General features: G+C 35.4%; 2 protein-coding genes and 1 long non-coding RNA gene across 6 annotated transcripts in view; 1 reads left to right on the top strand and 2 right to left on the bottom strand.

Annotated features, from left to right (window-relative positions):
- The window catches only part of LOC127511301 (uncharacterized), a 449,991-nt gene that overhangs the window by 228,414 nt on the left and 207,947 nt on the right, over positions 1–13,630 (top strand). The window lies entirely within an intron of this gene.
- Positions 1–13,630, bottom strand: part of LOC127511092 (gastrula zinc finger protein XlCGF57.1-like) — a 159,720-nt gene that overhangs the window by 79,556 nt on the left and 66,534 nt on the right. The gene's annotated exons all lie outside the window — the stretch shown is intronic.
- Positions 1–13,630, bottom strand: part of rab3ip (RAB3A interacting protein (rabin3)) — a 41,652-nt gene that overhangs the window by 17,913 nt on the left and 10,109 nt on the right. For 2 of the 3 annotated variants that reach the window (XM_051891861.1, XM_051891862.1), the window contains exons 2-5: positions 11,215–11,316; positions 7,666–7,936; positions 6,206–6,383; positions 3,439–3,534 (exon numbers count right to left, since the gene is read on the bottom strand). In XM_051891861.1, coding sequence (XP_051747821.1) covers positions 3,439–3,534; positions 6,206–6,383; positions 7,666–7,928 — 537 coding nt within the window. In that variant the 5' untranslated portion in view covers positions 7,929–7,936; positions 11,215–11,316. The remainder of the gene's footprint in view (positions 1–3,438; positions 3,535–6,205; positions 6,384–7,665; positions 7,937–11,214; positions 11,317–13,630) is intronic. The other variant, XM_051891863.1, reaches the window with a different exon arrangement.

Here is a 13,630-nt window from a genome sequence, read left to right as displayed (position 1 = left end):
CATCTGTATTCATATGGTATAAAGATCTACATAATGTAGGAATGTCATATGTTGACCCTGTCCACATAATCACATAATTAGAGGAACTTCAGTTAAAGTATTTGGAGTTGAACAATTCAGTAAGATTCTTAAAGTCACCCTGTGGTGAAAATCAAGTTTTTAATGTTGTTTATGTGTCTATGTGGTGTTTTAATATGCTTTAAGACAAACCATGTGCAAATTCATAAATAAACAATTTCTGAGTATTTTCTATTTAAAACTGCAGTGAAAAAAAGACCCGCGGTTTGAAATCGCTGGTATCTGTGACGTCACAAACGACCTTGTAACCAATCACGTCAACGTGCCGGCAGGCTTTAGCATATAATTAATCATGAGTGCTCTAAAGCAGGACAGTTTCAAGAAGCCATCCCAGTATATTTTTCTGTTGATATAAAAATTGGGTAGATTTAGCAATATAGCGGGTGTATGATATATATTACGATGTTATGATGAACTATATGCCTTTCTCCACTAACGTTCTGTGGTGTTCATAGTGTTTCTAAGGATACTGATTGTTATAAGGCAGCTGTCTGACTAGCAAACGGGAACATGGTTTGTGTAACATTAGCAACACATTATTGGCAGCTGTTTGATAATGTAGTCAAGCAAAAGGCTAATCATATCAATTACCGTCATGTGTCCAACGTTGTAAAAAGCGATACCTTTGTGCAGTATTTACCTCAGTAAGTTGACCGAGTGGATCCCTGAGCTCGTGCGTTTAAGGAGCTGGGGCTAATTAACATATTCATAGATCCATAATAAATGAAGCAAGGGTGTAGGGTTACATTCAAGCTATTTTAAGGCATGAAGAAAAATTCACAGGAATTTTTTTTTTTAAATGTGTCATTTAGTGATCAAAGATGAGTTTTAAGGGATAAAATTATTGACTACAGGGGGACTTTAAATAACTTTAGAAATAAGGCTGGGTATTGACACAGGTTTTACAATTTGATTTGATTCCAATTCACAAGTTCTCAATTCATTTGATTGTGATCTCGAGTCTATACAAATTCATTTCGAAATATAAAAATGAAAAAAAAAAAAAAAAAAAGAATTTATGATAAATATACATGTTTATAATTGAGTTTGTTCATTCACTAGGTTGGAACCTCAAATGAAACTCAACTGTGCTTTATTATGCAGATTATATAACTCTGAATGACACAATAGTTTGTTCGGTTGAACTTTAGTTTTGTTTTATAAACAGCTAAAGCAGTGTGAAGTGGACTAACTCTAGTTTTAGCCATACTCTAGTTTTAATGGCACTCTAAAAGCAAATGATGCAATAAAAAAAATGTTGCAATAGTTTCAGTCAGATAACGGTCTTAATATCAATTTCTGGGTTTGTTACGAAAGCTTGTCAAGAAGTAAAAACTGATGAAAGATTTGATGTGAACTGCTTTACAACCCTTCCAGCACACACAAGTCGCAGAGGCGTATTCAGTGGGTGCAGTTTTATAGACGATGTAATTTATGGGGCTAGTGCTATACTAGACTTTGGTCATTTGCTTATTTTAAGATTTTTATCATTTGTACACAAATATGTCGCCTTTGGCTGCCTTAGTTGGGAACACTTAATATTCAGCAATATTACTGACTTAACAGTACTGACACTATTGGATGAGAAATGAACTGAGCTGGACGATGACATCACTGTTATAGATTAATTGAACGCATTACATTATTGAACTTTACACAGTCATTGAACAGAACTGATTTCAGCTGAACAATGACACTATTGTCTTTTTTAGAGCTGCTTTTACAACTTTGTTTGCAGCATTGAATTATTATTTTCTTGTTCATTGCGGTAAAGCTGCTTTGATACAATCTGTATTGTATAAAACCCTACATAAATAAAGGTGAATTGACTTGACACTTTAAAATGGGCGATATATTAAATTACATATAGGTATTATTTATGGCCCTGTTCACACCTGGTATTAAGATGCGTTTTGGTTGATTGGAAGTAGATGATGCTAAATACAGGTGTAAACGGGGACTAAAATGTTTTGAGCTTGTCCATTTTTAACCACTTCCAGAGGCAGACAAAAACGCATTAGACCGGATTGCTTTGGTAGTGTAGACGCTCATGTAGTCGATTGTGTTCAAACAGCCACAAAAGTCCACCTACTCTCCACCTACTGACATAATGTGTAAACATTACGGGATGCATGCTAGCCAGATGGGATTTAAACTTTGTCAGCTAAACAGCCAAGTTTGGTTTGAAGATAACATTGTGCCAAGCACAATGTTATCTCACCATTCCTGATTTCTAACATGCATTTACCACGTTTGGCGTGGTCTTACAGCTATCAGAGCAGAAACGAAAGCTGATGCTCTCCGCATGTTTTTCCGTCATTGAGTGAGCTTATTTCATCCATTAGATTGAAAGATCTGAAAAACCCATACATTTACCCGCCCATAGATCCTCCCCTCGAAGAAATCAGGACAGAAGTGGTCAATAGTGGACAAAGGAGATGGATTAAAATACCAGGTGTAAATGGGAATGTGTCTCCCTCGTCTACTTGTGATCTGATCGACCAAAACGCATCTTAATACAAGGGCCTATATATATCAGAATGGCAACAGATTTAGGATATTTGTGAATCCTGTTCTTTTCAGAGTTTAAAACTCTGATCAACACTCAAAAATGTTCACAAAATGTTTCATGTGACAATAATAATGTAATAAGAACTTTTAATAGATATACACTCCCAGTCAAAAATTTGGGGTAAGATCAGTTTGAAAGAAATTAATATGTTTATTTAGCAAAGATGCAATAAATTGATCAAAAGTGACTTATGTTGTAAGATTTCTATTTCAAACAAATGCTGTTTTTTAAAACAACTGTTTTCAAAATTAATAATGATAAATGTTTCTTGAGCAGCAAATCATCATATTAGAATGATTTCTGAAGGATCATGTGACACTGAAGACTGGAGTAATGATGCTGGAAATTCAGCTTTGATCACAGGAATAAATTTCAAAATATATTATAATAAAAACACAGCTATTTTAAATGTAATAATATTTCACAATATTACTGTTTTTACTGTATTTTTGACCAAATAAATGGAGTCTTGGTGTGCAGAAGAGACTTCTTTCAAAATTATTAACACAAACTTTTGAACGGTAGTGCACATTTAGGTATATCACAATGTATTGTGAAATAGGTGCCTATAAATGGAAATGATTAAATGGGAATTTTCCTATATTAATATATATATAGTGTGGACAGAGTCTGATACACAGATGTGCCATCAATAACTGTTTTATGTTTGTCTTGAATCATTTGTTTATTTGAGTTGACCCATCACAGTGCTGAATGTTCAGAGTAACTCCAGACGGTCAAGTGCTCACAGACACACACAGATCTGCTCCGTCATTTGGCAAACAAACCTCAAAAAGGCTAGCAGTGAGTTCCTCCAGCTCCTGCCCCAGCTGGTCTCTCACTTTAGAAAGCCTCTCACACTCCTCGTCTTTTAACTTAAGCTCCTTCAGACACATGCAATGACATGAACAGAACACACAAATGAAAAACAGAACAAAAAAAAAACAGGGAATGTAATGCTCATTCTCTCATTTAGCCCAGTGTAAAATGGTGGATGATTCAGCACACACACACACACACTAAAATATTCCTTACAAACAAAAAAAGTACTGTTGGAAGATACGGTAAATGTGCAGTTTCTTTTTGAGCAACATTTTACTGACAGTAGCAGATTTAGATATAGTGATATAGAAATAATTATAAACTAAATTAAAATTAAAATCTGAAATTATAAAAATAACAGCTAATTCAAAATTCTCTGTACAGACCTCCAGCGTTAGAAACAAGTGGAAGGTTTATTTTAATTGCATCGGAGGATTAAAAGAAAGAAAGAAAAAAAAAAAAAAAAACATCAATCTATGGTCAACTGTCTGGTTACCAACATTCTTTAAAATAAGAAAAAAGAAACTCCAAGATTTGCAACAACATGAGCGTGACTACATAATGACAAATTTTTCATTTTTGGGTGAACTATCTCTTTAAATCATTTATAATAAACACTGCATTATTCCATAAAAAATATTAATTTGTTCATTTTGATTTCATGGTAATAAACTAATTTAATGACAATTAGTTCTTCCTCAGAAGTGTCAGTGTAGTAGTAGGGACTAGTCAACATAACTATTTGTCCTGGTTTACTGATGTTAAAGTGCCCCTATTATGCTATTTTAAAAGTTCCTAATTTTGTTTTGGAGGCAGTGTTAATTTCGTTGGAGAATAATTTTTGAATAAAAAACGAGACGATAATGATAGATAGGGGGACGATTTGGGAAGAAATCCAGTCAGGACATTTGAAGTGTAACGTGCTGATCTAACCGCGGGAAAAGCGGCGCTGTTACGCACTCTAAAGGCTCGCCCAGCAGCACTTCAGACTGCATCGCAATTAATGAATAGCGCACATTTATGCCAAGTGATTGATTATAAGCTAATGTTGATGAATTATGACAATGTTTACTACACAATATTTATATGGTAGTATGTTTTAGACGGTTGTTAGAATGCATGTTTTATCTCCCTGATCTGAACGAGCAGCCTGCTACTGCTACAGTGCAGACTGTAGACATTTCAAAATAAGAGTCAGGGTGTATTTCGGGATGGTTTATAATTATTATTTTTTCCTGGTCATTATTGTCATTTTGTTTAAACAATAAACTGTATTTAATTTAATTTAATTTCTATTTAATTCATAGTAAACTACTGTATCTTCTGTCACAGGAAGGATAGACTAAGAACATTATTTGACTCATTATTCTACATATTTCACCGGTATAAGGGTTATTATAGTTAACTAAACCTAAAACCATAAAAAAAAAACTTAATTACTTGAAATAAACGTTAACTGAAATAAAATACTTATTTTATTTCATCTAGTTTCCAAGCTTTAGCTTAACCTGATGTACTAAAATAACTAAAACAGAAATGAAAAAATATATATACATTTAAAAGCAAAAACTAAGACAAACACAAAAAAATGACTTAAACTTTTAACTAAAATTACAATGAAAGCAGAAAAACTAAAAATCAAATCTAATCAAAATTTTAAATAAAAACTATAATAGTACCTCAATGATAAGTGTGTCAATCCCTGACAAGTACTGAATTGAGCTCTCTTTCGTGTGTTTTTGCACTTGAACGGTCAAAAACCATTCGCTTTGGCGAGTAAAGTACAGTTGGTTGTCTTAAGTGAACATAAACAGTTTAGAGAGTATATTAGATGTATAGCAGTGTATTGGATATGTGTATTGTTAGAGAAATGCTTACTTAATGCATTACAATTTAACTAAATTAGATTTTAGTCGACTAAAATCTTATGATATTTAGTCGACTAAAACTAGACTAAAACTAAAACAATTTCCGATGACTAAAATATGACTAAAATTAAATGGCATTTTAGTCAAAAGACTGACTAAAACTAAATCAAAATTTGCTGTCAAAATTAACACTGTTTGGAGGTCTCCTATAATAGGTTTACATGCATCCAAGTAAACAAAAAAAAAAACAACAACAACTGTGATTTGTCTATGGCTTACAATGCATGTCGGAAACAAAACGGCCATTATCATATCTGAATTTCAGCTCTGGAATCTTCCTCAGAAATTGATACACAGTGATATGAACAGTAACGATGGAGTCGGTTAACACATTGCAGAGCTTCCAGGTTCTACGTCCGAACGCCAGCTCAGTATTGGCAGAGGCTGTTTACGTGAGCAGCACAACGCATGCGTGTGATGCTGATGCAGGAGCCGGCCAATACATAGTCGGCGTTCTGACGTAGAACATGGAAGCTCTGCAATGTGTCTTCAATGTAAACTGTGTAGGAGAAATACAGGGTAGAGAGGAACTTGCTGAATAAGCCGTTATTTTTGTTTTGTTTTTGCACACAAAAAGTATTCTCGTCGCTACATAACATTAAGGTTGTTCCACTGTATTCACGTTGACTATTTTAACAATGTCTTTACTACTTTTCTGGACCTTGAATGTGGTAATTTTGTTGTTTTCTATGGGGGAAAACCATCTCGTATTTCATCAAAAACACCGTGCTATTGCTTGTTCAAGCACGAAAGAGAACTCGATACTAGATCAGTGAGTGTGAATGATGTTTGTTTAGAATCTCACCCGTTGTGCTTTGGCGAGCTCCTCCTTTAGCTTCTCGTAGCCTTTTTCTCGGACCTCCATAACTGACGGACTTCTGAGACGGGACAGACTGTCTGTGCTCAGGCCCAGGACCTCCTCTCCATCAGCTGACGGGATGTTGCCATCCACCATATCCGCAGCAGCTGCGGGATCATTTCCACTGTGGAGACAAACATCAATTTGGTTTTGAAACTTCCTCTGGTTTAAAAGTGCAATTACTGAAACCGAAGGGGAGAGAGATTATTGCCCAGCCCTCGCACCGGTGCACACATGGTCAGAGAAGAAATGTTGTTGTGCATGAATTAAAAAATATATATATTCGGGGTGCACATAACTGGTGTGCAGGCGTGGTAAGAATAAACGATTTGCACCAGAAAACATGGAGGGAAGCGCTTTTGAGTACCAACATTTTTGGGGACCGGTTCACAGGAACATGTTTACTTACTGGAGTAGGATTTTTCTCCATCTCTGGTAAGATAGCAATCATGATGATAAGTGTGTTATTAAATTATTAGGGGTGCAATGGATCGCAGTTAATCTGTACAGGTAAGGCCCAATGGTTCGGCACGCGTGTGATTCGCAATAGGGAAGGGAAGTTATTTTAATTAAAAAAAAATATTGAAAAAAAAAATATGATGTGCACAGATAAATCATTTATAATAAATCTTGCAATATTACATTTAAAAAAAAAAAAGTCAACTTTGATTTTCATGGTGACATTAACTCCATCAGCAGACCATCATACATAAAACATTCAGGTACATACATCATATTCACATACAACAGCTTGTGATTGTAAGCTTTTGATGGCACCGCCTTAAAGTAATACAAAATACTTATTTTTGATACTATTTTTGGCTTTTGACAAATACAGTGGGACAGGAAACAGAAATGGGACTGGGACACAGTGTGTGTGGGCAGGACTCAAAGCAGCACTACTGTATTTCTAGTTGACGATAACTCTGATACAAGCACCAATCAAGGGTTATTAATTTTGTCATTTTTAATTGAGTTATTATTGCCATTTTAATGTTATAGCTTTAATTTATTTTTGTTGTTATGTAGTTTCCATGTAATTTCAGTTTCTGTATTTTTAGTATTTAAGTATTTTAACTTAAAGAGTTAAAGGGATAGTTCACCCCAAAATAAATATACGGCCATCATTTACTCCCCCTCATGTCATTGCAAACCTGTGTATGACTTTCTTTCTTTTGTGCAACATAAAAGAAGATATTTTGAAGAATGTTGGTAATCAAACCATTTTAGTGACCATAGACTTTCATTGTATGAAAGTCATGCAAGTTTGGAATGACATTATATATATATATATATATATATATATATATATATATATATATATATATTATATGTCATTCGAGGAAATAAACTGACTGGAGCTTCGTGTGTGGTTCTACACCTGCTGTCCCATGTTGTAGTGTTACCTGCCATTAAGGGTGTCCTCTGTGCCCAGGTGTCGGGGGGCCGAATACACAGGCTGGGTGGGCAGCTGGTCGGCTCGGAGAGCATTAGGTGTGTTCTGACTGGAGGTCAGCGAGTGTGTGCGGTACAGAGTGCTAGGGGGAGCGTTGTGCTTTGGTGGACTCGGGTCGATAACGCCATGAAGATCTGGGGTGGTGGGTGATGCCAGGTTCACCTCATGGAAACCTTCGAGCGGTTCACTGGCCATAGCCACAGATATCTTCATACAATACTCTGTCAAAACATATAAAAAGCAAAATCCAATGTCTATGACCAAAACCATCTCATTAGGATTCGCACAATTACATATTATTAAAACCGGTTAGTCTGTGATAGTAGCTAACTAGCCCTTAAAACTTTTTTAAAGGGATAGTTCACCCAAAAATGAAAATTATCCCATGATTTACTCACCCTCAAGCCATCTTAAGTGTATATGACCATCTTCTTTCAGTCGAACACAATTGGAGATATATTTAAAAATATCCTTAGTCCTCCAATGTTTATAATGGTTGTGAATAGGGGGAAGCATTATTTTTGAAGCCAAAAATAATGCATCCATCCATAAAAAAAAAAAAAGTAATCCATACGACTCCAGTAGGTTAATAAAGGCCTTCTGAAGCAAAGCAATGTGTTTTTGTAAGAAAAATATAAATATTTACAACTTTATAAATTCAAATAACTAGGTTCCGGCGGACGACCGTACGCAGAATGCGCAAGTCGACTTGTGCCAAATGAGTAATCCTCTGACGCGATGTATGACGTAGGATGTTGAAGTATTGTAAGCTTAGACGTCTTTCGCGGTTCAAACATATAGGGCTGTGCAACAAATTTAAGCTCCTCTTCTCTTATATTAAAATCCTCTGACATTTCTCTTTAAGAATTATCATTTTAGACTCATAATCCATGACCGGTGATTTGTTTTGCTCTATCCTCTTGCGCCTCCGCGTTCGTCATTACGTTGTGCGTCAGGTCAAAGGATATTCTTCTGCCGCAAATCGACTTGCGCATTCTGTGTACGGTCGTCCTCCGGAAGCTAGTTATTTGAAGTTATAAAGTTTTAAATATGGACATTTTTCTTACAAAAACGCATCGCTTCGCTTCAGAAGGCATTTATTAACCCCCTGGAGTCATATGGATTACTTTTTTCATGGATGGATGCATTATTTTTGGCTTCAAAACGCCCCCCCATTCACAACCATTATAAACCTTGGAGGACTAACACAGTGTCTAACACAGTGTCTACACTGTGTTAAAAGCTGTCAACACGAACGCGACAAGACGACTGTTGGAAAGCACTTGGACTAAGTCAGAAATGGAACGTGGAATCCGTTTACTGTCGGGAATTTGTCGCGTTGAGTCGCATCCAATGTAGACAATATCATGGATTATAATGGGTTCTATTGTCTTTAGTCGCGTCACGCTTACTCCACGTCATCCGGTGTAGACGTGGTGTAAGGATATTTTTAAATATATCTCAGATTGTGTTCGTCTGAAAGAAGATAGTCATATACATGGCTTGGGTGTGAGTAAATCATGGGATAATTATCATTTTTGGGTGAACTATCCCTTTAAGGTCAAAAGTTTTATCTGTTAAAGGGATAGTTCACTCAAAAACGAAAAGTCTGTCATCATTTACTCACCCTCAAGTTGTTACAAACCTGTATGAATTTCTTTCTTCTGCTGAACACAAAAGAAAATATTTTGATGAATGTTGGTAACCAAACAGTTGATGGGCCCCACTGACTTCAATAGTATGGGGGAAAAAATACTATGGAAGTCAGTGGGGTCCATCAACTGTTTGGTTACCAACATTCTTCAGAATATCTTCTTTTGTGTTCACAGGGCTCTACAGTGCTCGCATTTAGCTCGCATTTGCAAGTAAAAATAACTGTGTGCGAGTGTGAAAAAATATTTAGGCACACCGGTGCGAGTGACCCAATCGAGTCTCATGAATAGGTCTATAATACAATCGGAATAAAAAAATACAACTCCCAAAATGCATCTACACTGAACAACAGGTATGTTTCGTGCTGCAATTGGCTGCTTTTCATGCCTTCATTCAAAGACTTTGCTTCAGTCAGCACAGCAGAGCAAGTGCAAAAGACGTGCGTGACGGACTACACTTCAAAGATTGTTTACAAGGTGAAACAGGTGATGCGCAGTTACTGTCTCATGCTGCTGATGTTTCAGCCGAGTTAACTGGAAATACTACATTTGGATTATCATAAGCAAGGTCGGAAATTAACGGGGGCTTGGGGCAAAAATACCTCCAAAAATTAATGTAAAAAAAAAAACACACGCACCGTTATGAATGCCTGCCCGCTTTCTTTTGCTTTTGAAGTAGCGGCAATTCGGAGGCGGCAATTGCTTGAATGGTGGGTTTGTTATTATTTTTAATAAAAAAAAAAACACAACAACAAAACAGTACAATGACAAACTCGCTTAAATATGCGCTTTTGCATTTCGCTTTGCAACCAAATCTTCTGCTGCTGATCTATGCTGTTAGTCTCGTTGTTTTTAACTGTATCTGTTTCCTACATGAACTAAATGCGGTGCCGCGGTCACCTTGGGCAAGTATAACCGTTGCTGTGGCTGAACACCGGTAACACCGTCTATCGCAGCAAGCCTAACATGTAAGTTAAGTAATATCACACGAGTAGTGATACTTACTGATCTTTTGAAGTCCAACAAACAAGTTGATATGACTTAACATTAGCCACAATATTGTCAGTTTTGCTTTATTTTGTGAAAATAGATTCAAACAAAGCCACACCACAACTGTTGCTCATCTCCAAGCAACAGTGATTCCTGAATGAATCGGCGTTTTGAACGACTGAATGAATGACTCGCACATTACCGCCACCTACTGGCGGTTTTATTTTCATATTTACACTTTACATTGATATTTTAAGTAAAAACAGTCTAACTTTTAAAGTTTAATTTTTTACATATTTCTAAATTCAAAAAATTCTATTTAAAAACATTCATACAACATTATTTACCCATGAGCTGCATTAAGCAGTCTATGTAAATATCTAAATAATACCGCTTCAGATGGAGCTTCTGTACCACTTCTGCAGTGAAAAAATTAGGATATTTTGCTGATTTCTTTTGATTGGTAACAGTCTGATTGGGTCTTATTGTTCTAACTGAATTTATTGTATAACATTTTTTAAAAAATTCTATTTTAATTTAAGAAATTTAATTTAATAAGATTAGAAAAAATTGCTCTTATAATGTTAAAAACGTCCCCGTTAATTAAATTAAAGTGGCAAATATTGCCCTGTAATGGGAAAGTTAATGTCTGTTATTGATCAGAAAGTGCTCCTAAATTTTTTTAGAAAAAGGTTAGCGTAGAGTCCTGGTTTAGCAGAAGAAAGAAATTTATACAGGTTTTAAAACAATTCATGAACAAACATTAGCAAAATTTATATTAAGAGATAGGCTAATAAACTATTATTGGACACATTATAAGGACACACTATTGTGATAGTAGGGAAATATGAACGTACCATTGTGATGAAATAATGTTTAAAGCTTTAGAACATAAGTCAGCAGGAAAAGCATAAAGTTTTCTCTTCATAAACCACGTCTGATTCCTGATTTATCTTCACCTACAGACACACAAAACAAGATCACAATCCACAGATGAATGGTCAGTCAATCCCAGAATTAACAGAAGAATTATGAGCAAAATCTGAGGGTAAATTACAATGAACATTTACAATTAAAGGGTTAGTTCACCCTCAAAAGTTCAAATATCATTTACTCACCCTCATATCAATCCAAACCCATAAGACTTTCACTCATTTCACTTGCAACCCAAATTATGATATTTTTAATGAAATTAAATTTCTGTCTCTTCATTGTCCATTCCACCAAAAAGTTCATAAATACATTGCAATTGTAATCCATAAGAATCGAGTGGTTTAATACAAGTCTTCTGAAGAGACACGATCACTACATTACATATTATATATATATATATACACACACACACCATATTTGATGTGCACATACACAGAGCACATCAAATATGGTAAACTTGGTTCTCTGCATAACACAAGCACGTTTGAAATTCCACTTCCTATATTTGATGTGCTCTGTGTATGTGCATCAATCTATGTTTATATGTAAATATAAGTAAATTTAATCCATTATCATAAAGCAATTGTGTCTTCTCAGAAGGCTTGTATTAAACCGCTTAATTCACATCCTTTTACGATGTCTTTATGAACTTTCTGAAGCATAAAAATTTGGTGGAATGGACTTTCAATGGAGGGATAGAAATATCTCATCTTTCATTAAAATATCATCATATGTGTTTCAAAGTTGAGCAAAAGTCTGACTGGTTTGGAATGACATGAGGGTGAGTAAATGATGACAGGATTTTCATTTAGATGAACTATCCTTTTCATAACATAATAAAACTGCAAGCAGAAATGACTCCACACTGAACACAGATGTGTGTTACTGGTTTAATGTTCGATCATGTCAGAGAATATGATGATGTGGTTATTGTTCTGTACAAATAATGCAAGTAAACAACTTATTTAAGAAAGTTAGTAAAAGTCACATTATAAGCTACAAGCTAACAATGACACATCGAAGAATGCTAATGAAGTAGTGAAGAAAACTTCTTTTAGATTCTCGACATTTATCAATCAACTTCATGAGGTTCATCCTGGGATGCTTTTAAACTGTACTGAAGGAGGAACATGTGTGATGAACACTTCATGATATTTCACTTGGTAGGATCAGTAAAAGCTGTAAAGTTCAAGTGTAAGATCAAGAGAAACCTCATTTCAACATTTAGATGATATTCTGTGGAGAAGACATACATCTAGGCTTAGCGTTCACACTCTGGGTGTGTGTTGTGCTCGTGAATGCTGTAATAAACTAAATAGATATCTGATAGGCTAGAGCTGTTCGCTCATGAAATATTGAGTCCTGCTGCTGCTGGAAGCACTCCACCTTATCTACACTTATCTCTAACTTTCACCAGTGGAAAGATCACTAGTATCTGGAACACGAGTATTTATAACTTTATATAGAATTTTATAAGGTTATTTTGTCATTCAACATTGCAGTTCTGTAGCCCCTCCCCCTCCACTATGTAATTAGGTATGTCCAATATTCCACACTTCATTTTTTCGGTTAATTAAGTGCATCATCTGGGAATTTAAAGTGTACTTTTTCTATTTGGAATTTTCAGAGCTCGCACTATTTACACTACAAAACGTCATAGAATAGTGCATAAGTATGGGATGCACCTATAGACTTTTAAGGCAATCAGCTAACCTAGCTAGTTCTTGTTATTGTTGCCATTTTATTCTATTTAAATATCTGTTAGATATCAATCTGCATATGCAATAGACATCAGTTATGCTCATTTTTTCTCGCTCCTTTGAAGGTTTCTTGAGTAAAACTACTCTATATTTAATGTAGCAAATACAAAAGACCTGAACCAGAAGCGATGCAACCGGTTTAACAGAATAGGGAGCTTTGTTGTGCACAACCCCCATTGCGTAAATAACACAAAAATTTAAGCTTACTGCAAATAATGTGGCCATTGCTTAAATTTGCATTCATTCTTGCGATCACAAGTCCTGGATGGAGTGGCTAATAATCAAGACAGTGATCACTTCTGGGAATGAGGATGCAATGCAAATATTAAATGAACATATGCAATTGCATTTGAACTTTGACCATAACATGTTTACTTATATGGTGCCCTTAAAACATCCAGGAAATGCCCTGGACAATATTAGCACAGATCATTATCATTCTGGGATGACTTTGGAATGATGAGAGCAACACAAACTATGAACACTTAATTTATTAAAAAGAAAATGAACACATTCAGAACATAGAAAACTGTGTTCTGACTGGTCTGTTGTGTATTAACCTGAATGACAATCAATCAGT

Source organism: Ctenopharyngodon idella, chromosome 4 (genome assembly GCF_019924925.1).
Source record: "Ctenopharyngodon idella isolate HZGC_01 chromosome 4, HZGC01, whole genome shotgun sequence".
NCBI classification, from domain to species: Eukaryota; Metazoa; Chordata; class Actinopteri; order Cypriniformes; family Xenocyprididae; genus Ctenopharyngodon; species Ctenopharyngodon idella.
The sequence above is the reverse complement of the archived record's forward strand: the minus strand, read 5'-3'. Positions and strand labels throughout refer to the sequence as shown.